Source organism: Erythrolamprus reginae, chromosome 2 (genome assembly GCF_031021105.1).
Source record: "Erythrolamprus reginae isolate rEryReg1 chromosome 2, rEryReg1.hap1, whole genome shotgun sequence".
Lineage (NCBI taxonomy): Eukaryota > Metazoa > Chordata > Lepidosauria > Squamata > Dipsadidae > Erythrolamprus > Erythrolamprus reginae.
This window is the reverse complement of record NC_091951.1, coordinates 163,188,891-163,216,058: the sequence shown is the minus strand read 5'-3', so window position 1 is coordinate 163,216,058 and position 27,168 is coordinate 163,188,891. Positions and strand designations below refer to the sequence as shown.

The following is a 27,168-nucleotide window of genomic DNA, read 5'->3' as shown; positions in this document are numbered from 1 at the left end:
TCTATGGGCACGCATGCGTAGATGGCAACCGGGAGATCAGCTGCTGGGTGGCTTTCCTGGGTCTTCCCCCTCTTGCTGGCGTCAGCGAGGAGTTTCCCCACCGCCCACGCAAACTCCTCGCTGCCGCCCGCCCTTCGCCCGCCCACGCCGTTCATTCTCGCCGCTTTCGAGCTGAGTCCTGAAGCGAATTCGCTCCCGGACTCAGCTCGAAAGCGCCGAGAGACAGCGCCAAGGAACGGCCTGTCCACGCTGTCTCTCGGCGCTTTCGAGCTGAGTCCGGGAGCGAATTCGCTCCCGGACTCAGCTCGAAAGCGCCGAGAGACAGCGCCAAGGAACGGCCTGTCCACGCTGTCTCTCGGCGCTTTCGAGCTGAGTCCGGGAGCGAATTCGCTCCCGGACTCAGCTCGAAAGCGCCGAGAGACAGCGCCAAGGAACGGCCTGTCCACGCTGTCTCTCGGCGCTTTCGAGCTGAGTCCGGGAGCGAATTCGCTCCCGGACTCAGCTCGAAAGCGCCGAGAGCCAGCGCCCCCCGGACCCCCAACCCGGGTTTGGGGGGCTGCTAGGAAGCCCCCCATGCCGGCGGCAAACAGCCGCGCCGCCCCCAATCTTCGGCTCCTCGCTAGCGCTGTGGGAGTAAAAACACCATCTGCACATGCGCAGATGGTGTTTTTACTTCTGCAGCGCTACTTCGCGAAAACCCGCTCGTTGCGGGGGCTCCTGGAACGGAACCCTCGCAACAAGCGGGGGATCACTGTAGATCTTGATTCAGTGTCATCAGCTTGTATTTGACTTGGCAGTTCTTCTTATAGGCTTCCATATATTCCTCCAAAAGAGGAGGAAGTAATGTTTTGTTAAATACTGGGATTCAGACCATCCAAAGTTCCAGACAGGGATATACCTTGCTCAGTGTAATGTTGCTAGAACCTTATATCCAGTCAATGTTTTGGCTTACAATTCCCATCCCAACTGCCAATGTTGCATGGGGTTTATGGGAAAACTACTTTGATGAACTATTGTTGAATGGAGGCAGGATATGAGTAGTAGGCCAAATTACATCTAAGTGACATAATGAAGCAAAACATTTGTTGCCCCGGGGTGTTATCCTCCACAGCAAACAGTCTGACTGAAATTAAGTAAACAAGATAAAGAGGATATGAAAAGAAAAAGAAAGATATCATGACAGAACAGGGGTGGCCTTCCAGATTTTGTTTAACCTCTAGTTCCTCTCAGTCCTAGTCCGCTTGGCCAATGATGAAAGTTCCATTTAAATTATCTGGTTAAAAAAATTATGAAAAGGATAAAGTTGTAGGGATTGTTCCTTTTACACAACAAAGATGCAAGATCAGAAAAATGTACCACCACACTGTAAATCTTATGCCATTCGTGTGTTTTTAACTGGCCAACTTTATATAATGAGAATATTGAAACATGTGGTTGCTGTCTCATTTCAATCCTTTACCCCTCCCAAGCAGACAAAAAAATATATATATCCACATTTAAAATGAATGTTTTTCTCATTATAGTTTAATTTCCTTGCATTTGAAAACAAACAACACTGTTGTTGGTTTGTTTGTTTTTTAAATCCTCCATCAGATGCATGGAACAAATACCATGTACATACACAAGAAAATCACAACCAAGGAATATTCCTTCTCCGAAAGGATTGGGCCAATCTATTAAAAAAAATCTTAAAAAAAATAAGAAAGCAATTTAGTGTTTAATGCCCAGCAAAATGTAAAGGCCAACAAATAACAATACTCCCACCCCCCAACTAGCCCTAAGTAAAATCCATCTTTGAGACAGGAATGTTAGGAGCATCTCCTAAAGATGCCGAGGAAGGTAGTTAACTGAAAACAGTTTCAAAAGGAAGGAACTCAGCACTGCCCTTCTCCATTGTTCCTGGAATGACAAATGCTAAGCTTTTTGTGCTTCGGTCAGCTCTGCTGATACATTCTAAAGAAATAAAAACTATGAAAAAATGAAGCCCTATCTGGTTAGGTTACTTGGGGGGACTTACATTTACATCTGAAGACATGCAGGTCAGTAGCATTCACCCAATTGTCTCTCTCCCGTCCCCTAATCCTGTGAGCTGACCCAATGAAATACAAAGTTCTTAGGACATCCCGTCTGCTTACCCAAAGGAAAATCCTGAAGAGGTAAATAAGTTAATAAGAAATGGGCAGCCAGGCTGACCAACCTTGTTGGATATTCTTCTCTAGGCAGCTTTTTGCATCTCCAAGACTGCTTTCCTAGAAAGAGCCTGCGTGGTCACTCTGAATGGTGACAATTTTTTTAAAAAATGGGGTAGTCTGTTTCAAGCTGGGTTATCATTTTTATTCTTTTCATCTCTGGGTTCCCTCATGAACTAAGAGAAGGTCCTGCTGTGGATGGCAAACATAAGAGGTGTAGTTCTTCTCAATCTGTTTTCCAAAGCCTTGTGCCATGTGTTTTTTTTAAAAAAAGATATACAATTAGATTTCCAAAGATGATAAATACTTCTGGATTCTGCTCACAAGCAGAAAATTATTTAGCATCCAAATATGTAGATTTGAAAGATCTGGTCATTTCAAACTCCTCCTCCCCCCCTTTCCCCTTTCTGCAAACAATATAACAACCTTCAGACTACTGCAAGGTCCAGAAAAGAATTCTCCTTGGAAATACAAAAGAAAAAAAAATCTTACAAGCACTAGTAGAAAGGTAAAGGAAAACAAAATATATATATTTACATATTAATAGAGAAACTAGTGCTTTTGAGCTTTGTCCTAATATTCAGCTCTGTATTGCTGTAAACAGGCAAGTAGATAAGTTAACCAAGAGCTACCTTTTCGAAAGAAGTTTGAATATGTCAGATTTATACCTGGAAACATTTTTTTTTTTCAAATATCCTCAAGCAACCTACTTTAGGCATCCCTATGAACATGGGGATCAATTATTTTAAATCTACAGAGTCTTTTGGCCTTCTAATATTCCAAGCCTAAAACTTTAAAAACGTGGTCTCCAGCTTGACCCTTGCGATAACCCCAAATGGGGAAGGAAAAAACCAACAACTTTCCAGCAGCCTGTTTAAGAAAATAATCACGATAAAATCTGCAGCCTAAGGCTGTCGAAAGCATTTAACACCCTTTTCTTCTTCTTTTTCATATCATGCTGTTTATTCATTTTCTCCTTCAACTCAAAGGGAGTATACGGCTTTTTTTTATACTCTTATTTCATCATCTTCCTCATCCATGAAAGAGAACTCTTTCTCTGGCTGTTTCACAAAGTTGTGCCTCCCGCTACCTGGAAGGCTGTGGCTGGGTCCTTTAGAGGCTACGTTTCGCTGTTCCTCCCCCATGGACACGCAGCTAGAGACCGAACTGCTGTCTATTGTCGTACGGCTGGTGATGCTGCGAGCCGATCCAGGACTGTAAGTGACTACTCGGTGGCCATCGCTTTGAATCACAGAATCCAGGACAAGTTTGCTTTCGTGGCTGAACCACCGGGTTGCCGAGGCCTCTGTGGAGCCAACTTCCCTGTGGGGATCCTCTGCTCCATGATAACCAGAGTCCTCTTGTTCCCACAAGTCCTTATCCATAATGCTCAAGACGTCCCCTAACATGGAAGGCCCCAGATCAATATGGAAAGAAAGGATGGACTCGGCGTGCTTCATGCCGTAGCTATCCTTGGGGATGACTAAAGGCAAATCAGTCACGTCCCCGAAATCACGCTCTTCCAAGCCAGGGCTGTGGGCCTTGGAGTTGAGGACTTCAGCGGCGCCATTTGTGTGTTTCTCTTCGAGGATGTTCTCCTCGGGGGCTTTCTTCACAGGGCTGGAGGAGAGGCTCTTGGGGAGTTGCTTCCTGCCACTCTTGTCTGCTTCCTTTTCTGTGAGTTGGGGTAGGGATACCGCATTCTTCACAAAAATCGCCGAATCCCTCAGGGAGCCCAGCATGTCCCGCCGGTCACCACGTGTGACAGAATGAGACCGCTTGCTGCTGCGAAACCTCCGTGAGAGCAGGCCAGGCTTCGAGAAGGAGCTGGTCTCCTCGGGGACTTCCTGTTCTCCCTCCCCACCCTTGGTGGTGAGGAAAGAGGTATCTCCAAAGGCGTCCCCAGCCCGACCCACGTGCATTGTGTGACGGAAATCACCAAGAGGAGCGCTGATCATCTCTGTGGTCAGATCAGCCCGAGACCGGCGTTTAGGATTAGCAGAGTTTGTAACCAGCTGCTTCAATATAGGCATTTTTGCGAGAAGGGTGAACTTGGGTTACACGTAGATTCAAAGAATATTTCTGTAGTTCCTCAGGAAGTCCTCAAATGTCTTTTGGCCTTCTAATATTCCAAGCCTAAAACTTTAAAAAGAGAAAAATGTTACAACGCAGCTGAAGAAAGGAAATGCCAACTTCATTTTTGTAACTGTACAAGAAGTATTTTCTTGCTTGTATAACATTTCACTTTTATCATTGGCAAGACTATTTTGGAAGGTTGAGAGCTAAACATTCTTACAAGGTCACTGTTCTCTCTCCTGAAGGCAGGTAGTCCTCAACCTTTACAACCACAATTGAGCCAAAAATTTAAGTGAATTCTGCCTCATCTTACCATTTTTCTTGCCATAGTTGCTACATGAACCACTGCAGTTGTAAAGTTTAATAACACAATTAGAATCACAATTCCCCATAAGAGTTTGCTTGTCAGAAGGGGAAAACGTGACCCCATGACACTACAAACATCATAAATACCGTATTTTTCGGAGTATAAGACGCACCTCTTTCCTCCCTAAAAGAGGCTGAATACTTGGGTACAGCTTATCCTCCAAATGTAGCTTTTTTGAAGCTTTCCACCTCAGCCCTAACGAGGTGATTATGATCTTCCTGGCTTGCAGGCTTGTTTTCATTGCTACTCAGAAGTTTTTTCCCAGCCCTAAATCTTTGCAGGCTTGTTTCCATTGTTTGTTTCCAAAAAAGTTTTTTTCCCCAGCCCTATCCAGGGGATAAAATAATGTGCTGAAGCTGACCAGACTAAGGACGCTAGACAGATGAATACCTGGTAGGCAGATTCCCACCACCACCACCTATTTTCCTCCCCCAAAACTAATGTGTGTCTTATACTTTGGTGCGTTTGAAAAATATGGTACATGCCAGTTGCAAGGTGTCTATATTTTGATCACGTGGGACATGGAAATGCTGCAGTAGTATTAAGTGTGGAAAAATAGGTAATAAATTACTTTTTTTCTAGTGCTGTTGTAACTTGAACAGTCAGTAAACTAATGGTTATAATTGAGGACACCTGTACTAGAGATAGAGAAATTGTTTTCAGAAATTCCTCCCTTTAAAAAAAGGAGGGAGAGTGATTAGGCTTTACAGTGTAAATAAGACTACAGGACTGTAGCTTAGGTTATCAGGGGTAGTGAAGACTCTGTATATAATCATTTATTTATTTATTCGATTTTTATGCCGCCCTTCTCCTTAGACTCAGGGAGGCTTACAACATGTTAGCAATAGCACTTTTTAACAGAGCTAGGCTATTGCCCCCACAATACGGGTCCTCATTTTACCCACCTTGGAAGGATGGAAGGCTGAGTCAACCTTGAGCCCGTGATGAGATTTCAACCACTGACCTTCAGATCTATAGTCAGTTTCAGTGGCCTGCAGTACAGCACTCTACCAGCTGCGCCACCCCGGCTCATGATTCAAATCATGATTCAACATGGGCATTAAACACTAACTCGGCACCACCATCTTTGCATAAATCTGTTCCTTTCTTACGCTATTTGCGTGGAAATAGGATTTTGCATGTTGCATAGCAATCTGAGAGCAAATACAGATTCAAATGCCTACTAAGGAGAGCTGAGATGTTAATGGTCACAAGAAAACTGAAGAATCCTTAATTAAGACATGTTCTTATTCTTTGCTCTCTAATGCACGCCTCTGCTCATTCATTTGTGAAACTCTCTCCATTTTTGGTACCTAATTTCCCCCGAAACAGTAAGTTTGTCTCACAGATTAGTATTTCTCCAATTTTTGTGTCTAAAAGGCAGTCTTACTCAAAAAGATTTGGCTGCTACTGAGATCAGCTATTTTGCCGCTACCTTTAGCCATGAATAGTTAAATTCAAAATACTGTTTTTCAGACATTTTGCTTCTGCCTTGCTCTGTGGGTAAACCGGTTTTACAGATATTGTAACAGGCCTGACTTTACAACAGAGATGTATCAGTTAGATAGCATGGATTCCTATTGGATAATGCCAGCATCATCATTTATGGTAATATTTCCACCACATACCATGCCTACTGTTGCTCATGGTCTTGTATTATGTAAACTCTTTTAGGATGGGTTAAGACTGCATGGAAAGCTTTGATTTATTCTACATACTAACTTCTTAAAACTGCTTCAATGTTTAAAATGTTGTCATTTTTTTTTTTAAAAAGATGTACTGTATTCTTTCCATTCAATCAGTCTGTATGTCAGTCTTTTAAAAAATATGGCTTTCCACTAGAACAACAATGTTCAGAAATGTTGCTGGCAGCAAATATAGACTTGCATCAAAGCATATAGAGAGAATTTATCCTAGCCCTCAGTCCAATTCCATTGGTTAGTAGTAAGCTATAAGTATGGATCAAACTGTCACTCCACTTGTAGCAAATATCTCCAGTTTCACTAAAGAAGTGAATTAATTATGGGCAAGAAACAATCCTATGGTTTTTTTTAATGGTAGCAACCTTAAACAATAATGGTCCAATGCATCTTAGCATTTGGAGATTAAATAAATTTGAAAAGAGAATCGTGACTTAAAGATAAGTGTGCAAATAAAAACAAAAGTCAATCCATAAGATAAGTGAATTCGTGAACATCATTATGCCACTCCTCTAGCTTACTCTTTTTAGAAGGCAGAGAGAATGAAATACAGTAAATAATTATACAAAGCACACTCCATAGAAAGTCAAATCGGTGTCCAGCAATAAAATAAGCTTATTAATAGCAGTGTTACCAGGTTCTTCAGAACTACGTCCCACAAGCCTTTCTTCCCAGATTAAATACAGTGTTCCCTCGTTTTTTGTGTGGGATGCGTTCTGAGACTGCCCGCGAAAGTCGAATTTCCGCGAAGTAGAGATGCGGAAGTAAATACACTATTTTTGGCTATGAACAGTATCCCAAGCCTTCCCTTAACACGTTAAACCCCTAAATTAAAATTTCCCATTCCCTTAGCAACCATTTAGATTATTACTCACCATGTTTATTTATTAAAGTTTATTTTAAAAAATGTTTTTTAAAGGCAGATGAAAGTTTGGCAATGACATATGATGTCACCGGGCGGGAAAAACCATGGTGGAGGGGGGAAAACCACGAAGTATTTTTTAATTAATATTTTTGAAAAACCGTGGTATAGACGTTCCGTGAAGTTCGAACCCGCGAAAATTGAGGGAACACTGTACTGCTATCTAGTGCGACCTAGGAAAATGCCTTTTCTGTAGCAGCCCTGCTCAGGATCTGGGTAGCACCACCACATACTGTACTTGTTCTTCTGTTAGGCCTTACAGGCCTGTCTCTTCCTGCAGCATTTGGAGTGAAATGGAAGCCTGTACATGGCTCATTGGGGGCATCCCAACAGGATAAATGTGGCACCTTTTTAAAAAAAAAAAACCCATTTTTTACTTGTTTTAAATATTTTAATGTTGTGAGCCACCCAGAGCTGTGCTTTAAGATGTACGGCCATCCAGATCATTCTTGTTTACTGTTTGTTCAATAACCATTTGCAAATATAATGGAACTGAACATTTATGACCTGCCTCAAACCTGCAGCCATCATAGCATCTTATAGTCACGATTTGTGACATTTGCAACTTTCACAGCCAGCTTCCAACAAGCAAAGTCAATGAAGCTGGCAGGAAGTACCAAAGTCACGTGACATTGTGCTTAACGAAAATAGGTGATCAGATTCAGAACCGCAAGTGGATCTGGAGCTGTAAGCTAGTTTGCTATGTTAGTCTTGTGGCGTTTTACTTTGCAACCACATTGCTTAGCGACAGAATTGCCAGTCCTGATTGCAGTTGATGCGGAAGGACACCTGGACAAATCTTGTAAATAAATAAAACCCACTTTACTGTAGCCAGAGCCAGACTTAAGTGAGATGAAATTTTCCATCTGAGCTCATCCAAATCACACCTATTTTCAGTCCTGAAAGAATGCCGGAAACAGGTTAGCCAAATTGTGTCAGAATACAAGATCACTAGTATTAGTCACTTCTAACCTCCCTGTTGGAAGTAAATCCTATTTAAGCCTTGTTTTGATCAGGTATACTATTCTGAAAGTGACACACACAATAGGTGAACATCTCACATCTGAGGCAGACATCCTGCCATTCCCTCCCAACTGATTTAGCCTGCTTGTGGTTGTCATTTCGTTGAGTTGGCCATGTGTGTACTACCTGAACATGCTCCACCTTAGTATTTTAGGAGCAGCCCCGAAGAGCACGCAATGGCATTCTGGAACCTGCTAATTATTCTGAACTGTTCAAAGGTTTCTGTCTCCTTAACAACGTTTGGCAGCAAAAAGATTGGCCATTGAAAGTCACTTGTTCAGTCACATTGTAATGGTCACTGTAATGTACCAGCTTCAGAATCTGAATGCACTGCTTTTATGATTGGAGACTAAATAAAAGGTATGTCGGGGGTGGGGGTGGGTGGGGGTGGAAATCAAAACACATTTTCATTTCCATTAAAAATCACAAAACTATTTAAAATATGTATTGCCTTGGGGTAAGAGCCAGTTTGGTACAGCGGCTAAGGCATTAGGCTAGAAACTAGGAGACCGTGAGTTCTGGTCCTGCTTTGGATATGAAACTAGCTGGGTGATTTGGGGCCAGTTACTTTTTCTTGGCCCCAGGAAAGATGCTAAGAAACTCTTGCTAAGAAAACTGCAGAGAATCAGACATAAATGGAAGAAGATAAAAGGGGGGAATAATAATAATAATAATAATAATTATTAATTGGATTTCTATGCCGCCTCTCTCCGTAGACTCGGGGGGCTAACAACAATGATAAAAACAGCATGTGACAATCCAATAATAAAACAACTAAAAACCCTTATTATAAAACCAAACATACACACAGACATACCATGCATAACTTGTAATGGCCTAGGGGGAAGGAATATCTCAACTCCCCCATGCCTGGCGGTATAAATGAGTCTTGAGTAGTTTACGAAAGACAGGGAAGGTGGGGGCAATTCTAATCTCCGGGGGGGAGTTGGTTCCAGAGGGCCGGGGCCGCCACAGAGAAGGCTCTTCCCCTGGGGCCCGCCAAATGATATTGTTTAGTCGACGGGACCTGGAGAAGGCCAACTCTGTGGGACCTTATCGGTTGCTGGGATTCGTGCGGTAGCAGGCAGTTCCAGAGGTTCTAAAGTTCGAAGTAAAGTAGAACTCAACATCTTCCAACATGCCGTCATCTTAACAATAGTAAGACGTGTAAATCAGTTCCATCATTGCTTTTGTTCAAGATTTTTTCCTCCAGTCTAGCCTTTCCTCTAAATACATCTACATCTAACCAATGGTATTTACTTTTTCCAAGATTACGTTTGCTTGATACCCGCTGTGACCATAGGAGAAAATAAATTCAAAACAAAATAGGCATGAAAGTAAATTTACAAGTTCAGAAAGGCTAGAATTCGGTTCTTGAAGTTTTATTCTCAGCTGAGGAAAGCAAGTCCTGTTAACAAGTTGCAGACTAGGATGGACACCCACTGCGGTCGTGTGTGACACGTACTTTCCCCAGGACAAATATGGCTCTATGTAACTGTTCACAAGATATCTACCGGCAGAACATATTTCGTGCTGTTGCTTCACTTAAAATCCAAGCTTCTACCTATTATAGGAGGAGGTCTAGGCTTATTCAATAAAAGTCTAATACTTGGCACAGCCTCAGAAATTAGGCCTGGCAATGGGACAGGTTTCCCCAGTCACTGGGGAACAGAGCTTGAGAAAGAACTATCCTTTTGTGCCAGTCAGAATAAATCATGCAAAGTAAGCAACATTTAGACATGGAACATCCTAGTGTGTGTTGTTTGCTTAGTGTTTGGAGCTTCCAGAATTTAACTTTACTGACGCAAATCCCTGACAGTCTCCACATATCAGAATATATATAGCTGAGGTCATAATACTCTTTATTAAGATCATACAGTGGAAGGACTCAAGTCCTGGAATTTAGTACGCTAAGGAAACAGATTTTTTGTTTTAGTCCCGTGCCCCCGCCTGGCTATGAAAAATGCGTTCTAATATTTAGAAGACAGTTTTAAACTTATTCTTGTTCCATCATGTCTTTAAAGTAGTTTGATTAGCCTCTGATCTATCGACCATGCTTGATCACACATCATTGGGCAGTATTAGATGACCCATTGAGAGGGGGAGGGGAGGATGGGAGAAAATGCTCCTTTGCTTGACCTAGCTGAACAATTTCCACTATTCATGCTTCAACAATGGCATTTTTGTTCCGGTTAACACAGCAGTGAAAGCACCAGGCAGGCTGGAATGCTACAAGGAAAAATATATTGAAAACCAAAGAGTTTTTTTACAATTTCAGTCCACTGTTGTCATGTTCAATGTCAGCTTAACTCATGGGAGGAGAAGCTATGCTGTGAAGTAAGGAATTCTAACCTCCAAGGAATTGTAATCCTAGTTGGTATCTATTACGTGGCTTTTTTCAATAAGCAGTGTTGGTGCAAGTTAACTAGGATAGAGACGTTGATTTATCTAGTCAGTGGTGCTTTTGCATACATTTCCTGGCTTTCTGTAATAGAAGTTCTGACCTCGCCCCAAAATACAGCTGGAACCCTGCTATTCCATATGAATTTTGGACCAAGTAGTCACCAAGCAGGAAGAGTCAAACAGAAAACAACAACCTTTTCTTCTTCCCCAGCAGCTGTCAATCTCTGGTCCTATTTTGGAAGAAGGATCAGATGTCATCGGTATAGGTCAGTGATGGCGAAACTTTTTCCCTTCAGGTGCCAAAAGAGCTTGCACGCACACTATCGTGCATGCGCGACTACCCACACCCATAATTCAATGCCTGGGGAGGGTGAAAACAGCTTCCATCACCCCCTGGAGGCCCTCTGGAGGCCGGAAACAGTCTGTTTCCCAACTTCTTGTGGGTCCAGTAGGCTCGTGTTTTCACCCTCCCCAGGCTCCAAAGGATTCCCTCCATCCCACCGGAGGCTCTCTGGAAGCCAAAAACGCCCTCCCAGAGTCTCTGTGTGAGCAAAAAATCAGCTGGCCGGCACACACATGCAAGTTGGAGCTGAGTTAGAGCAACAGCTCACATGCCAGTAGATATGGCTCTGCTTGCCATCTGTGGCACCCGTGCCATAGGCTTGCCATCACTGGTATAGGCAGTCTTCCACTTATGACCATTCTTTCAGTGATGGTTCGTAGTTACAGTGGTGCTGAAGTGACTTATGACCAGTCTCCAATGCTATGGCCATTGCAGTGCCCCACAAAGTCACATAATCAAAATTTGTGCTGGCAGCCTACCTGTACTTACAACTGTAGGGACACTTTAACTCCCCACCTGACCATTTCACCCTATCTATGCCCTCTTCGCCCTCTCCATTTGCTGCCTTTGCGTACCTAGCCAACCTCTGCCATCTTCTTTCTCCTGCTCCTGGCCAAGCATGCCTGGCCTGGCCTGACCTTTCTGGGAGGTAGCAGCTGTCTGAATGAGACTTTCTTCCCAAGGTTTCCCAATGAGACCAGGCAGATGGCCTCTTACGCTAGCAGCTGTCTTGCAAAGTGCTGTACCTTGTTAGCAATAGCAGCAAGAAGACAGAGGTCAGTTGGGGTGGCAAAGCATAGGGTAGCAGGGGCCTTGGAGTGCAGGGTCCCTCCTATGGCTGGGACTGGGGTGGGCTGGCTGAGGTTTCCTGGGATTGCTGGGGCTTTTGGCCATGCAGATGGGGTGGTTTGCAGAGCAGTTGCAGCTTCTTGCAGCCCCAGCGTGTCAAGAAGACTTGTGCTGCAGTGTGACAAGCAGCCCCAGAGACATGCAGTTCTGAGGCTACTTGCTGCCCCGCAAAGCAGCCAAAAGGGCAGAGATGGGAGATAGAGGGACATGGACATGGTGAGCTTAAGCAGAGGCAGTTCCTCACTTCACCTGAGCTGGGAAGGACCATGCCAGAATGACCCATGTTGGGGTGTGTGTCCTTCCTCTGATAAGCACATGGGCCTATGATACCCAGATGGACCTAGTTCATTCTCCTCAAAGCCCGTGACCAAAGGAGCTGGATGTGAGCCAACCATAACATTAACCACACACAATTTTTGTGTCAATGGGGAGTGCTGACATTTAGCAATGTGGTCATATGCTGAGCTTCGTGATCAATTGCTAAGTGATGGAAATTCTGGGCCCAGCTGTGATGATAAGCCAAAGACTATATGCATTTGCTTCTTTTTATTATCTATCCTGATTCTCATTAATTAGAAATAACTCCAGTCGACCGGCTCTCGTCATGAAAGCTGGCAAGCCATTGTTATTACTGCCATTTGGTTTGCACTGCAGATCTTTTGGCTGGCCAGCTAAAAACATGATGTAATTGAGATTGTCCAATGCAGAGAAGTAGGGAGTAATAGTGGGTGCAGCCTCTCGTATGCAAGGTTGAAAGACATTTCTCAGAATTGATTGCTTTCTTAGACACAAACTCAGGAGGCGCCAAATGGAGCTTTTTAATGGCCTGCAGTAGCTTCGCTCTTACCCATTAAAAGCCAATAAAGGCAAAGAATATGCATAAATATCAGGTTGGGATGGATCCAGCGCATTCACACCTACCAATATAATCTGCCCTTTAAGAGTGAGCTGGCAGCAGGAGAGAAAGCTATAGAAAGGACAGACTGTCTAGGGCCTTCTGCTGAGGCAGCATTTCCCAATTCAACTTCAGGTGATTCTTCAAAACAGCCCAGCAATTTTAGATACTGAGCAAGTCAAATCACTGGATCATGCAGCACATATGCATCAATTCAAAAGTAGCTGAGATACTTACTATATTAGCCTTCCTCAACCCAGTCCTTGCCAGATGTCTTGGACTATTAATGCCCAAATCCTCAGAGAGTCACTGATGATTCTGGGAGTTGTAAATGCAGAACATCTGGAAATGGGCAGATTGGGGAAAGCTAGACTATATAGGGAAGGGGAATGCTCAGGGTTGTTAGCCAAATTAAGAATATTTTTTCAAGACGATGAGCTCATGTTTTTCCAATAAGAATTTTATCACTAATCAATAAATATATTTTCATTGGTATAATTGAGACCAAAAATCCTTTCCAATTCATATTTAAGGTAAGTCATATTTAAGGTACATATTCATATTTAAGATAAGGTATACAGTGTTCCCTCTAATTTTTTGGGGGGGTTGGGCGGAAAAGTATAGTGTCTGAGCGGCAGTCCCTTCGGGACTGGGCGGCACAGAAACAATAAATAAACAAACAAACAAACAAACAAACAAACAACCCACCCTGTTTTGCCTCAGAGAATTTCAAAATAAAATACTGTACTGTGTGTCTGTAACAGTGAGCTCATAATAGGGCAACTCTATCAATATCAAAATGCCACTTAAATAGTTGAGCTAGTTTCAAACTAGATTTTGATTTTCTTTCTCTCTTCCTTACTCCCATTCTTTTTCTTTCTCTTTTCCTTCCTCTCTTTTTTCTATCTGTTTCTCTCTCTTCCTTTCTTCCTCTCTCTCCTTCCCTCTCACTCTTTCCCTCTCGGCTTCTGGGCAGGTTTGGAAAACTCTGAGTTGATGATGATTTTTAAGTGAGCGATTGCTCACTGCTCAGCTTAGAGGGAACTATGAAGGTATAGTGTGCGTTACCAGCTTCAATGCTTCACTGTACAAGTAATACCATTTTTAGGTGGCTGTAACTGATTAGCAAATGATTTAAAACATTCTGCTATTTTTGATAGTAAGATAGTAATTTACATATAATAACTTTTTGGAATCCATGTGACTTGTAGATTATAATGGGGAAAAAACAAGCAGGTTACATACATGCATAATACTTGCTTAATGCTTTTGATAAATGTGTTACAAAGATCACAACAATATTTTTAAGTTATTGTAATGGAAAGCAGGAGAGCCTGTTAGGTATAGTGCAGTAATGGCAAACCTTTCTTGGTTTACATGGCAAGGGGGGCGGGGAGACAGTGTGTGTGTGTGTGGGGGAGTGTGGGAGGGAAGGGTTGCATGCATGCCCACACCCATAATTCCATGCTCCGCCCCATGCATGTGACACCCCCTCCTCCGCACCTGCCACATAAAGGCATGCCTGTTTTTTGCTCTCCCCAGGTTTCAGAGCCTTTATAGAAGCATGGGGAGGGTGAAATGGCATTCCCCACTCACCCCCAGAGCCAGAAAATGGCTCATTTGCCAACTTCTGGTTGGATGTTGGCAACCAAAATCTAAAGCCCATGTTTTGCTACCCCCAAGCTCCAGAGCCTTTCTACGAGCCTGGGGAGGGCGAAAACTCCCAATGGCCAGAAATGGCCACAATTTCCCAACTTCCAAATGGGCCATTTCCAGCATCCAGAGGGCTTCAGGTATGGGGGTAGGCTGTTTTTACCCCCTACAGGGTCCTAGAAAGGCTCTGGAGCTGGGGAGAATTAAAAGTGGGACTTCCAGTCCAACCAGAAGTCAGCAAACGGGCCATTTCCAATCTCTGGAGGACCTCCTGGGGGAGGCATTTTAGCCCTCTCCAGGCTCCTAGAAAGGCTCTGAAACTTGGAAAGAGCAAAAAAACGGGCTTTCCCCACCCCTGCAGAAGCTGGAAAGAGCCTGCTCCCTCAGTGGGCCCAGAAGGCCAATAATCAACTGGCTGGCACAACGGACCTGCCTACTTGTGGCACGCGTGCCAATATGTTTGCCATCACTGGTATAGTGTTTGAGGCATACCTGGCTAGAAACTGGAAGATCATGAGTTCTACTCTCGCCTTAAGCACAAAGCCAGTGTTGTTAAGTGAATCACTGCAGTTCTTAAGTTAGTAACACAGTTGTTAAATGAATCCGGCTTCCCCATTACCTTTGCTTGTCAGAAGGTCACAAAAGATGATCACATTAACCTGGGACACCACAAGCATCTGAATTTTGATCACATGATTGTGGTGTGTGTGTGTGTGTGTGTGTGTGTGCTGCATTGGTCCTAAGTGTGAAAAATGGTCATGTCACTTTTTTCAGTACTGTTGTAACCTCAATCACTAAACAAACTCTTGTAAGTTGAGGATTACCTGCATAGCCTCCCTGCAACATGAAGATTGCTGCAGATTGTTTGAAATATGCTGTTTTATTTTATAGAAGCTTGGATTGAAAAATAGGGTCCATGTATGTGTGAAAACAGCTTAAAATATGGAGCTTTTATGCTACTGCATGAAAATTAACTTGGGAACTGAAGTACACCTCCACAGTTATCAGAGGCTCTCTGAGCTCAATATCCCATTTCCCACAGTGGCAACCAGATGCCCCTGGGAATCTCACAAGATGTGATCATGGGAATCCACTCTTCAGCTGATTTCCTCTGGCCATTGGCTTTGGGAGGCATCTGTTTTCTTTCTCTCTCACTCTCTCTCTTGCAATCCAAATGTGGTCCTGAAAGCGGTAGATTTGGTCCAGTCCTTTTTCAAAGTTGGTGACCCTCACTGTACGTTTGACAGTATATCCACAGCTTAAAGATGCAGCATAGGACATGTTTCCTGTTCTTTTTCCTAAATCAATTACCCACCAACTTCATGCATGGTCCTGGATTATAAAACTAATGAAAAACAAAGCAACTTTCTGTCTAGTTTCTCTACATCTGCATTTATTTATACCTAACAAAAACATCAAGCAATATTGCCGTATTTTTGGGAGTATAAAATGCACCCCCTTTCCCCCAAAAGAGGGTGGAATTGTTGGTGCATCTTATACACCAAATACAGACATTTTTGGCTTTCCAGAGCCCTTCCCCCAGGTCCCATTTTTGTGGAAAATGGGCTGTTTTTCGCAAAAATGGAATGGACAGATGGTCTGGGAAGCCTGCAGACAGCTCCTGGGGACTGGGGGAAGGCAAAACTGCCCCCATTTTTTTGAAAAACAGGCCAAAAAAGGCCTGGGGTTTTTGCAAAACAGGGGCATTTTTGCCTTCCCCCAGAAACTCTCTGCGGGGTTCCCAGACCCTTTGCCCACCATTTTTGCAAAAAACAGCCCATTCTTCACAAAAACGGGAGTGTTTTTGTCTACCTTTTATCAATGATCGTATCAGAATATTCTGTTGGACCCGAATACTTCACACCCTCACTTTTTCAATTACACTGAAACCGCATCTTCTTTATTCCTTCATCTTCAGTCTTAATATACTAAATTATTCTTTTAGTGTACTATCAAACCACTTTTGGAAGAGCCATGTTTAGACACTGAAGTGTTCATTAAGGGCCCATGTGTAGCCAAAATAAACATCTGAGCCATGGCAATGAACAAGCTGTCAGGGAATCCTGGCAACAGTCACATTTGGCCACAAAGCATTCCTACATTATAGACTCATGTTGAGGGCCTAAGGCTGGACGTACTCACCTTGCATACAAAATATGGCTCTATCTTTGGCAGACAGTCCTATTAACTGAGGAACTAGCACTGGAATAAAACCTTATCACCTACATTATGCTATATATTCACATTCATGAAAACTGAAGCATTATTCTCCCAATCATGACCAGCAAATTCATACTCAGTGCCCTAAGATGTGTCTTTGCAGAAAACCACATTTTCTACAGAATAAAGGGATCCTAGAAGAGAAGAGCAGCCCTCTATATAAATGAAGGGCATAAGAAGCCTAGGCACTGGATTTTCTTTAAACTTTCTCAGAATAAATATAATTCTTAGTTAGGATGATTATACTCAGTATTAGTTCTTCTGTTTCCCTGCACCAGGAGAAGAGCACAAAACTACATCTGTACCACAATGAGCACCATGTCATCAGAAAGCCACTAAACTCTGTATCTCAGTTGAGGGGCTCAGCAGGATTCCTGGATCTTCCTGACAGCTGTTTCCTACTGATAGAAACATAGAAACATAGAAGACTGACGGCAGAAAAAGACCTCATGGTCCATCTAGTCTGCCCTTATACTATTTCCTGTATTTTATCTTACAATGGATATATGTTTATCCCAGGCATGTTTAAATTCAGTTACTGTGGATTTACCAACCACGTCTGCTGGAAGTTTGTTCCAAGGATCTATTACTGTTTCAGTAAAATAATATTTTTTCATGTTGCCTTTGATCATTCCCCCAACTAACTTCAGATTGTGTCCCCTTGTTCTTGTGTTCACTTTCCTATTAAAAACACTTCCCTCCTGAACCTTATTTAACCCTTTAACATATTTAAATGTTTCGATCATGTCCCCCCTTTTCCTTCTGTCCTCCAGACTATACAGATTGAGTTCATTAAGTCTTTCCTGATACGTTTTATGCTTAAGACCTTCCACCATTCTTGTAGCCCATCTTTGGACCCGTTCAATTTTGTCAATATCTTTTTGTAGGTGAGGTCTCCAGAACTGAACACAGTACTCCAAATGTGGTCTCACCAGCGCTCTATATAAGGGGATCACAATCTCCCTCTTCCTGCTTGTTATACCTCTAGCTATGCAGCCAAGCATCCTACTTGCTTTGATCTGCAAGGAGGAATGTTAACCTGTACGCAGCTTCTCCTCTTTGACTTCTGGGAAACGATGCAGACTGGGTCCTCACACACACACACAAAGGCGAGCAGATGTGTAATGGCAAGTAAACAGCAATGGGACTATTCATCTCATCCCCTCCCATAGTGCTCACCTCTCCTTTTAGGCATGAAAGCCAGATGGCTGATCTTGGGCAAGTCACTCTCTTTCAGCCCAATCCGTTTCACAGGGTAATAGTTGCTGGGAAAATAGGTGGAAGGACTATTAGGTATGCTCATCGCTTTGAATTATTTATGAAAAAATATAAATAAACCTATCCATAGAAGTAGATTTTCAGTAATAGGTACATATGTCTTATCCTATTCACAAGAAAGCATGCCTGTCTAATCTTTGCTGCTTAAGTAAACAACCTTAGGGATGGGTTTACCTCCTCTTCGGCCAGACTTTTTCCATCAGAAATTAACTTTGCTACACATTTGCTGTAATTCAGCAACTAAATGCATGACTAGTACTGGAACTGGGCCCAGAAGGGCCCGGGAGGAAGACGTTGGATCACAAGGCAGCACTCTGTGGCATGAAAAGGTTATTAGAGCTGAGCTTTGATCAGTTAGCAGAACACAGATTAAACCTTATTTGGTCACAACGCTTCAAACAGTCCTCTAAAAACAGCAGACGGAGGGGATAACAGGATAACGATGTCCTTTCTCTCGTCTCTTTAAACATATGCTGCCAATTCCTGAATATTCTTATAATAGGCCTCCCTTTTCTCTTGGTACCCATAATTGAAGTAGGAGTAGCTTTTAGTTTCGTGGTAGGATTATTAATATCTAGCTTGGTTCTAAAGTGAGCCAATGAATCTTTTGCTATTGATAGAGATTTTCCTACTGTACTTTCTTCTCTTTTCAAAGTCCAATATTTCTTTAATTTGTAGGTTAAGGCCTGGATTATGAAACCTACCCTTTGATTAGAATTCTTGCTGGACTAGTTAAAAAAAACGTGGGCTAGTTACACCCATCTTCCAACGCTATATTTAAACTAGCTTGTCCCTCAGGATTCCTCTCCAGAAGACAGAAAAGACCAGAGGACCAGAATAGGTGTAAAATACCCTCTTCATGAGGAGCTGAAATGAAGATGGCCTGCAAGAGCTACACCAAGTACTACTAGAGGCTAGAATTTCAAAGAGACAAGCTCTGCAAACAAAACACTTGAGTTCCTTGAAGGAGGGAGGGAGGGGAGCTGCCAAGCAGTGAAAGTTAAAACTACAGTGATCCCCCGAGTTTCGCGATCTCGATCATTGCGAAACGCTATATCGTGATTTTTCCACCCGATGACGTCACTCCCTTCCTTTCTCATCTTTCTTTCTCTCTCTCTTTCTCTATCTTGCTTCTTCCTCTCTCACACTCTCTTCCTCCCTCTCTCATCTCTTTCTTTCCTTCTCTCTCTTTCTCTATCTCTCCCCCTCTTGCTCTCGAGCGGCGGGCGGCACCCAGGGAAGGTTCCTTCGGCCGCCCACCAGCTGATCTGCTCGGCAGCGCAGCAGCAGCGAGGAGCCGAAGATGGGGTTTCCCCGTTGCCTGGGCAACGGGGAAACCCCATCTTCGGCTCCTTGCTGCTGCCGCGCTGCAAGCGAGCGGCAAGCGAGCAGCCGGGCGGGCGGGGCGAACGGGCAAGCGATCTTGGGGTTTCCCCTTTGCCTGGGCGGCGGGAAGACCCCATCTTCGGCTCCTCGCTGCTGCCGCGCTGCGGAGCAGATCAGCTGTTGGGCGGCCGAAGGAACCTTCCCTGGGTCTTCCCCGGGTCTTCCCCGCCGCCCACACGCAAACTCCACCATCTGCGCATGTGCGGCCATTGAAAAAGGGGCGCGCATGCGCAGATGGTGTTTTTACTTCCGCGCCGCTACATCGCGATAATCGGGGGATCACTGTATTACTTTCTCTGCAGCAAAACTAGCCATCTCTTGTCACAGTTTAGCAGAACCATGATCCAATTCATTGGTTACAGATTTTTTAATCATATCGAAACTGTTTTAATTAAGTTCTATCTCTATTGAAATGAGGAAGACTAGCCCCGCTTTGAAGGTTCCTGAGAAAAGTGATTTTCTTTTATTGAGGGTCAAAATTCAATTAAAGCTCACCACAATGCAAGACATGATTGCATTTCTTACTGGCTTCTCCATCCAGGCAGTTTTAAAATATTCTGATTGTTATACACCAGGAATACAGTAAAATACCTTCAGGATGTACATTTCCATTTAAAAAGGAGGCCTTATAGATGCTATAGAGTTAAACATTCACCTAACACTTTTCATGTTGGCTGAGACTTATTAGGAGCTGTAATCCTAAAATGCCAGTTTTTCCATCCATGCTCTCCCAGTTGTTATCTTTCTATAAAATATTTTTTCTAATCATCTAATGTAGTGAAGAAGAATGATAAGTTACTCTTTTATAAAAGATATTTAATACACAAACAAGTTTTATATCAAAAAGCGATAATACTTTTTATAAATTAACCTAGAATGTATTCAGTATCACAAAGTAAAATGACTTACGATATAAACTTTTAAGGCTAGGCCACCGGAACACCTGTGGCCAGGCTAAAATGCAGAAAGATAAGAAAGATGGTCAGGGGTGAAATTACTGGAGGACAAGATAAGATAGTTATGACTATGGAGAGAATGGTCATGCTGACCTTTTAGAATAGATAGAAAATGACTTAACAGAATAACTTATCTCACAGCAGCAACCTTGAGTTTATTCAAACCAGAACAAAATTTTAGCCTTAAAAAATTAAAAGAGGGACTTTTTTCCCTCCATCATATTTCATTATAAAACCTTAACTGTCCTTAACCTAAAAACTACTACACAAATTGGCATAAGTGTGCTTGCAGTCAACACTATAATATCCAAGTACAGAATCCATGAACAATGTTAATCCTGTAAATTTATCAGGATACAAACCTTATCTATCTATACTAGAATTCAGTAACAGGTAGAATGAATGAATTTGGTGTTATCTATTCCAGGGATCTCCAACCTTGGCAACTTTAAGACTTATGGACTTCAACTCCCAGAATCCCTCAGCCAACTTTGCTCTTGGAGTTGAAGTCCACAAGTCTTAAAGCTGCCAACGTTGGAGACCCCTGATCTATTCCACCTAAACACAAACCTCTACATTGTGGTGCAGAAAAGGAAAGCTTATAATGTTTCACAGTTGATTTCAATTTCCTTATGGATATGTCCATGCAGGGTTTTATTTCTTGCAAAAATACAAAAGCAGTTTGCATATTTTTGTTCCACCATGATTGTATCTGCCCCGGAACAGAACAAAGTGGGTGGCAGCACCTTGGTGGCCTTGGGTGATCTCAAGATAACTCAGCAGGTTTGGCTGGGCGATCACTGGAAAATCCCTGGGCTATATGTTAGATTGAGAGCTGAAAAAGCGTTCAGAATACAGCTTCTCCCCAGTGCAAGATTTGGTCCCACGCATAAGAGTCATCATAACTTTCCTGCAGAGAATTTGTATATATTGACGCCAAAACTGGCTTAGGGCAGGTTTTTGCAGGAACTAAGACGCCTCAGTCAAAACGTCTCACGTCAATACTGGTAGGATGGCAATATTTGCTTGGACAAAGCAAGAAGCTAAGGGGGTTGTTGACTTTCATAACAATTCAAATGATTCTGATATTACACCAGTAATGAACGACAGAATGTGTTACTCAGCAAAGTGCTGCTGTCAGCAGAGCCATGTGAAGTGACCAACAACCCATAGCACAAAGCAGGACTCCCAGCGCTAGTTCAATTGAAAACAAATCAAGAGCAATCTAGGATTTACTGCCTCACCTGGAGAGCAATTGCCCATTGTTTATTATGCACATGTAATAAACCAACACCAGTATTTAATTCAGCCCTCTATCAAGTTTTCCTAGCGTAACTCAATAGTAGAAAAGGCCAACCAACCCTAGACAAAAGTCATCCATGAAGACATGTTTGGCTTTGGTGGAATTGTTTGAAAAGAGTCAAAGCTGAGGGTTTCCAAATCAAATCAGCTTCCTTCAGGATTAGATTTATTTTCATACCATGCCTAAAAGCAAAGTGTTGGCCTGATCAAAGACAGAATTTTTTAAAAATCAAATGAAGCACAAGTATGCACACAGAAGGGTTGGGAAAACAGAGTGAGAAGGGGAAAAAATCCACTTTCAAAAAGATGGGAATAAACCCTCTTCCCTTACTCCTACTTTAGAAAGTACCAGATAGAAGCCACATTCATAGGTCCTTGAGCCATAGCTTGGTTAATAATGGTGTCACAAACCATCACTGGCTCCACCCAAGACTCCACCATGCATCATGATTCATAAATAGAGCTGGCTGGATTTTATATACCACACTGAGCTAAAGACACACAAACTATTGTTTAGCATGGCATGCTCTATAAACCAGCCAGTAAGAAACCTATAAGCTACACTAATATCCAACTGTAGACACATTTTACCAGCAGTCTAAGTTTTGCAACACAAAAGGATTGTGTTCTTCCTAGGAATAAGAAGATATTGTGTTTATATGAAAGAGACACGAAAAGTGTATGTGTGTATTTGTACGATATATTAAGTCCACGATATATTAAGTCCACCTATCATACTACATCATAATGCAAGTTGATTCACCTTGGCATATGGTGTTACATGAATCTAATCACTATGGTGCCTAACTATGGCTATGACTTATGAATTCATATAATTATAATGGTTTAAGCAACCAGCTTTACAAATCACAAATGCATGAAATCAGTACCTGTAAGCTAGGGGTGTCAAGTGCAAAGCCCAGGGGCCAGATCCAGCCTTCTGGGTGCTTAGATCTGGTCCGTAGGGCTGCCCTGGAAACAGCCAAGGACTGGCCTGTGGTGCATCTGCCAGAGAAAACGAGACTCAGGAGGGCCACACGCAGCCTTCTCAAACTCCATTTTTGCTGGCAGAGGCTTGCAGGAGGCTGTCATAGCTGAAAACTGAGCTTGCAAGAGCCACGGGCAGCCCTCCTGAGCTCTGTTTTCACTGGCAGAGGGTTGCAGGAGGCTTTCACAGCCAAAAATGTAGCTTGGGAGTGTGTTTTCTCTGGCAGAGTGTCACGGGTGCTACCACAGGTGCCCTAGATATGAGTTACGTTGAGCTGGCAATGCCCACCTTGGCCACTCCCACATCACTTCTCTGAGATTAAACACAACCCTGATGGCCATGGCCCTCAATGAAATAGTGTTTGACACACCTGCTGTAAGCTAACACATTGCTGTTGTGTTGGTTCTATCATTGCCCATTTCTGCTTAATATACATTTTTTGAAGGGATGTACAAATCTATTGCTCCTGAGGACTCTGCACAGGGAGAAACTGGGTGTCCACATCAGTTCAAAGTCCTTATTCACCTACATAATTTGTGCACAGCTACCAGGTATTTTCAGTAACCTATGTAAAAACCACCACTTAGAACAGAAGCCACATAGGCAGTCTCCAAGATTGCTTTTCACCCTGAGGGTAGCTAAGCTTCTTTTAAACAATTTGTTTGAATTCGTATTACCTACTGGAAGGTCTCGCCACAAACATGTTGGGATTGAAACCCATTATCTAAATTGCTTTAAAGGCCTTACTTCTACCCAAGTTCAGGTTTCCAGCATAAATTGCTAGAGGAAAGAAAAAGCTTCACAAATATAAATGACTTAAGTGGAAAGACCAGTTTCCTCTGTTGGTGAAGAAGACCTTATTCTCAGCTACTTCATACAATTATTAGCGCAACAAATTCTAAATGAAGTGGACAGAATTAGTACAGGTGAATGTTCCAAATTTTTAGACTAGGATCTCTCGCTACCTTACTATAACTATTGTAATTAAGTCCTACTAAATATTAACTTCTTAAATGCTAGAAAACAATAGCATCAGTGTTGCCAAGCAGGAACAAAGCTATAATATTTACTTAAAGGAAATAATACTTCCCATCTCCCAAATAATTTATATAACAAAGGCAAGTAAGTTTTTCTTTTCAAGCTTCCATTTTTACAAAGGGAGCATTTTAAATTCTGTTCCTCTTGGGTAAATATGGTAAATTTCAGATGTGGCTTCATAATCAGTCATGGTTCTTCCTCCCATTATAAGCAATTTCCTTCATGAAGAGTTCTCAAAATTCACAAACTTTTTGTTCTTGTTTTTGTAAAATTTTAAACTGGACTGTTCCTTCCAAGAAACAACTAAGTTTCCAGATATTAAACTGAGGAAGTAATTCAGCCAAAGTGCCAACAAGCAGGACATATTCCATGGAATAATGCTACTAACCTCACTGGACTTTACTTCTGTGTAAGCATAACATGCACCCAGACTACATATCAATAAAACTTTGAGAAAACATAATGCAGTTATTTTAAGTTCTTACACATTTTAAAAGTTTTACCCATTCCATAACTCCCAACTATTTAGAGAGCAAGAATATAAAGTACATTGGAAAAGTGAGTTAACAACCCACTTAATATTTAAGCCATTCATTAGCATTCTCTCTGACCACAGAAAACTGTACATGCGTGGGTTGTACATGTGTGTGCATGCCTGAAGAAGCACAGATAAAATCATCATATCCAGGTATTACTGGCCTAAATATCTGCCAAATCCTGCCAGCACAGTGAAAAGAGAATTCCTTTTCCAGCATCCACTGCATATAGTGCCTTGCACACTAAGCATGCCACCTTACTTTCAAAATTGCTAGGAAAGATCCTCTTGAAACCGGCCTCAAAAACATTAAGCCCAGTTAACCAGACAAGTTTATCCTTGTTTCTTGCAGGATGGATCAGAAAAAAGCGGAATAACAGAGCTACTCACCGAGAACTTGGCAAAGCCCCTTGAAATTTAAAGCAAGGCAGAAGGAAGAAGAGTGAAACCCTAGCCTAGTTCCTCCTCTTTTGTCCGGTATTCCAATTCAGAGCCTCTTTGTGAGAAGCTGCCATTTCAAGAGAATTTCAATAGCGTGGACCAGAGAGAGGCAGAAATACTGGTTCGCTGGACACCTTGAAACAATCACAGAGGGCTGCAATTGGAGCATGTTAAATAAAAAGAAAAATAAACGAAGGGGGTTTTTTTTGGGGGGGAGAGAGAGCGGTTGTGGTGCAAGTTGCAAACAACAAGCAAACTGGAAAGAGAGAGAGAGAGACCTCTCCAATAAACATCAGTTGATTCCACTGCCTTTTTGTGTGTTGATTTTATAATAAGGGGTCTGATAGGACTAACCCACCTCCTTCTCCAATGTTTGGCTGCAGTTAATCCTTCACCCCTGCTGTACTGGAGAAGGGGGGGAGCTCAAGAAATGTCAGAGCCATACCACAGCTTCCCCCCCTTCTCTTTAATTTCCCCCCTCAAGGCTGTTTTCTCCCTTTAAAACCCGACCTCATTTCCCAAAGGCATTGGGGCTATTATCCAGAAGGAACAACCTCCTTGGAGCCAACAAAAGGCAGAAGGCCCCCTTCACGTCCACCTGTCAGTGAAGTGGCTCTTGATTTACCCCAGTGAAGGGTTAGAAATTTTTTTACTACCACACTGTGGGCGTGACTTATTTTGTGGGTGTGGCTTGCCGGCCATGTGACCCGGGTTGGCTTAAAGTTCATGTGACTGGCTTAAAGGCGATCAAGTTGACGTCACTCGTGCCAAGGGTTAAGGTGGCTGGTCTCTCCTCAAAGAGATACAATTTCCCTATTTATTTACTATTACTGAACATCCAAAATATACTCTTTAATTCTATGTGTATATACTACCTATATGTGTACATACATATTAAACACAGGAGCACAAAAATATACATTATCTATGATATAAACTGTATATACACACACACACAGGTACACACAGCTCTTCTAAAAGTATACACATTCAACCTCATTTACTGAGATAGGAAAAACATACCTAGAGCCCAGAAGAGGGGGAATTTTTTTTCCAATTTTTTTCTACCGGTTCTGTCTACCTGATCAAAATTTGTCTACTGGTTCTGCGTACTTGACCAAAATTTGTCTACCGGTTCTGCCTACCTGACCATACCCGCAGGAGCCCAACACTGATTTACCCCCACCCCCACCGGGGACCCACCCCTCTGGCCACGGGAGAGAGATCTTTCGCGGAGCTTTACAATGCGACCCTCTCTCCAAATGGAGTCCCCCTCCCCGCCGGGGCAAATCCAGGGATCGATTTCAAGGGCGTCAACTCTCCCCCCTCCCTCCCCCGTGGCTCGCACTTGGCTCTGGGCTTTATCCCTCACCCGGCGCGCAGCCGGCGAACCCCAATCGAGCCGCTCCATCCACAATTGGCGGGATCTGAAGAAAGAGAGACGATTGATTGCCTTTTTTTGTTGTTGTTGTCGTCGTCGGGGTCGTCCTTCCCCCCCCCCACCGTTTCGAGACAATAGAGCAGCTGCCGTTTCCCGAAACAAAAACGAGCCCAACGCTACCTGAAAGGGTTTTTGTATTTTTGAGTAAAAGCGACTTGAAGTCGGCCGCCGTCCCCCCCCCCCCTCCAGCGGTGTCCGAATCCAAAAACAAAGCGCCTCGAGTCCGAGTGCCCTTCCCGTCTGTTTCTCCACCACAACCATCCGTCTCTCTCGCCCCCCCTCCCTGGGACTGTGCGGGGGAAGCGGGGAAGGGCCATCCAGGAGGGCGCTCTGACAAGACACTCCCGAGTGCCGGGAGAGAGAAGCGGCCTCCGCTGCCCGTTTGGAAGGAGCGGCTTTTTTTACCACTCGCACGCCCCGTCTCTCGAGTTCCCCCACCGCGCTCTTTTTCCTCCGGCTTCAGCCCGGCTCAGATCTAAGCCCTCCGTGGAGGGAGGCCGGGTTCAAAGGGATGGAATGGGGAGAGTGTGAGGAGGCAAGAAACGGAGCTTCCCTTCCCGCGAGCAAGCTATAAGGAAGCAGCCCTCGAACCACCGCTCGTCCCTTCCCTCCTCCATGCATTGGGAGGTGAAGGGAGAAAAGTCCCATCGTCCCCAGCCGCCGAGGCGAGGCGGCTCCCCCTAGCCATGCTTCTCCAGCACACGCCCCCCTTGCCGCTTTGGCTATGCCGCCCGCCCGCCTGCCTATCTGTCAGTCTGTCAATCAGTCAGTCTGTCTGATCCCGTCCCGTGTCTCTCCCGCCAGGCGCTGTACCTGCAGAGGAGGACCGAGGCGGCGCTGCTCTGGTCGCAACAGCTGAGGGGCCCCTCGGTTCGCGCAGCTCCATGCCCTGCCCTGCCCGCGCACCCGCCCGCCTTCCCCTCCGGCTTCCAACTGCTCAAACAAATCAAATCGGTCCGACCTGGCCTCCCCTCCCCGGCCGCTTTCTCCAGCGGTGATGTCATAGCGCCGGCGGACCAATGGGCGGAGACGACGTCAGCAGCCTAGACGAGGCCTCTTCCATTCAAAAGCGGAATGGGCGGCTCTGGCCTTTCCCGGGGTCTCAGAGCCCGAAGGAGGCAGGCGGGCAAGTCATCCCCCCTTCACCGCGGCGCCTCCCGCTT

The 27,168-nt window shown here is 43.7% G+C and overlaps 2 protein-coding genes across 5 annotated transcripts in view; one reads left to right on the top strand and one right to left on the bottom strand.

Moving 5' to 3' along the window:
* The window catches only part of MTNAP1 (mitochondrial nucleoid associated protein 1), a 51,784-nt gene extending 26,916 nt beyond the window's left edge, over positions 1 to 24,868 (top strand). For both annotated transcript variants that reach the window (XM_070740247.1, XM_070740248.1), the window contains exon 5: positions 24,476 to 24,868. In XM_070740247.1, coding sequence (XP_070596348.1) covers positions 24,476 to 24,537 — 62 coding nt within the window. In that variant the 3' untranslated portion in view covers positions 24,538 to 24,868. The remainder of the gene's footprint in view (positions 1 to 24,475) is intronic.
* Positions 1,507 to 26,963, bottom strand: CDC42EP4 (CDC42 effector protein 4). 3 transcript variants are annotated; one of them, XM_070740250.1, is made up of 2 exons: positions 26,819 to 26,963; positions 1,507 to 4,331 (listed from the first exon to the last, which is right to left on the bottom strand). In XM_070740250.1, the coding sequence occupies exon 2, from the start codon at positions 4,220 to 4,222 to the stop codon at positions 3,197 to 3,199; it is 1,026 nt and encodes a 341-aa protein (XP_070596351.1). In that variant the 5' UTR covers positions 4,223 to 4,331; positions 26,819 to 26,963; the 3' UTR covers positions 1,507 to 3,196. The 3 variants fall into 3 exon arrangements, with proteins under 3 accessions (XP_070596351.1, XP_070596352.1, XP_070596353.1); XM_070740251.1 differs by having other exon boundaries at positions 25,937 to 26,948; XM_070740252.1 differs by lacking the exon at positions 26,819 to 26,963 and adding an exon at positions 17,820 to 17,905.
* Between the last annotated feature and the right edge of the window lie 205 nt (positions 26,964 to 27,168).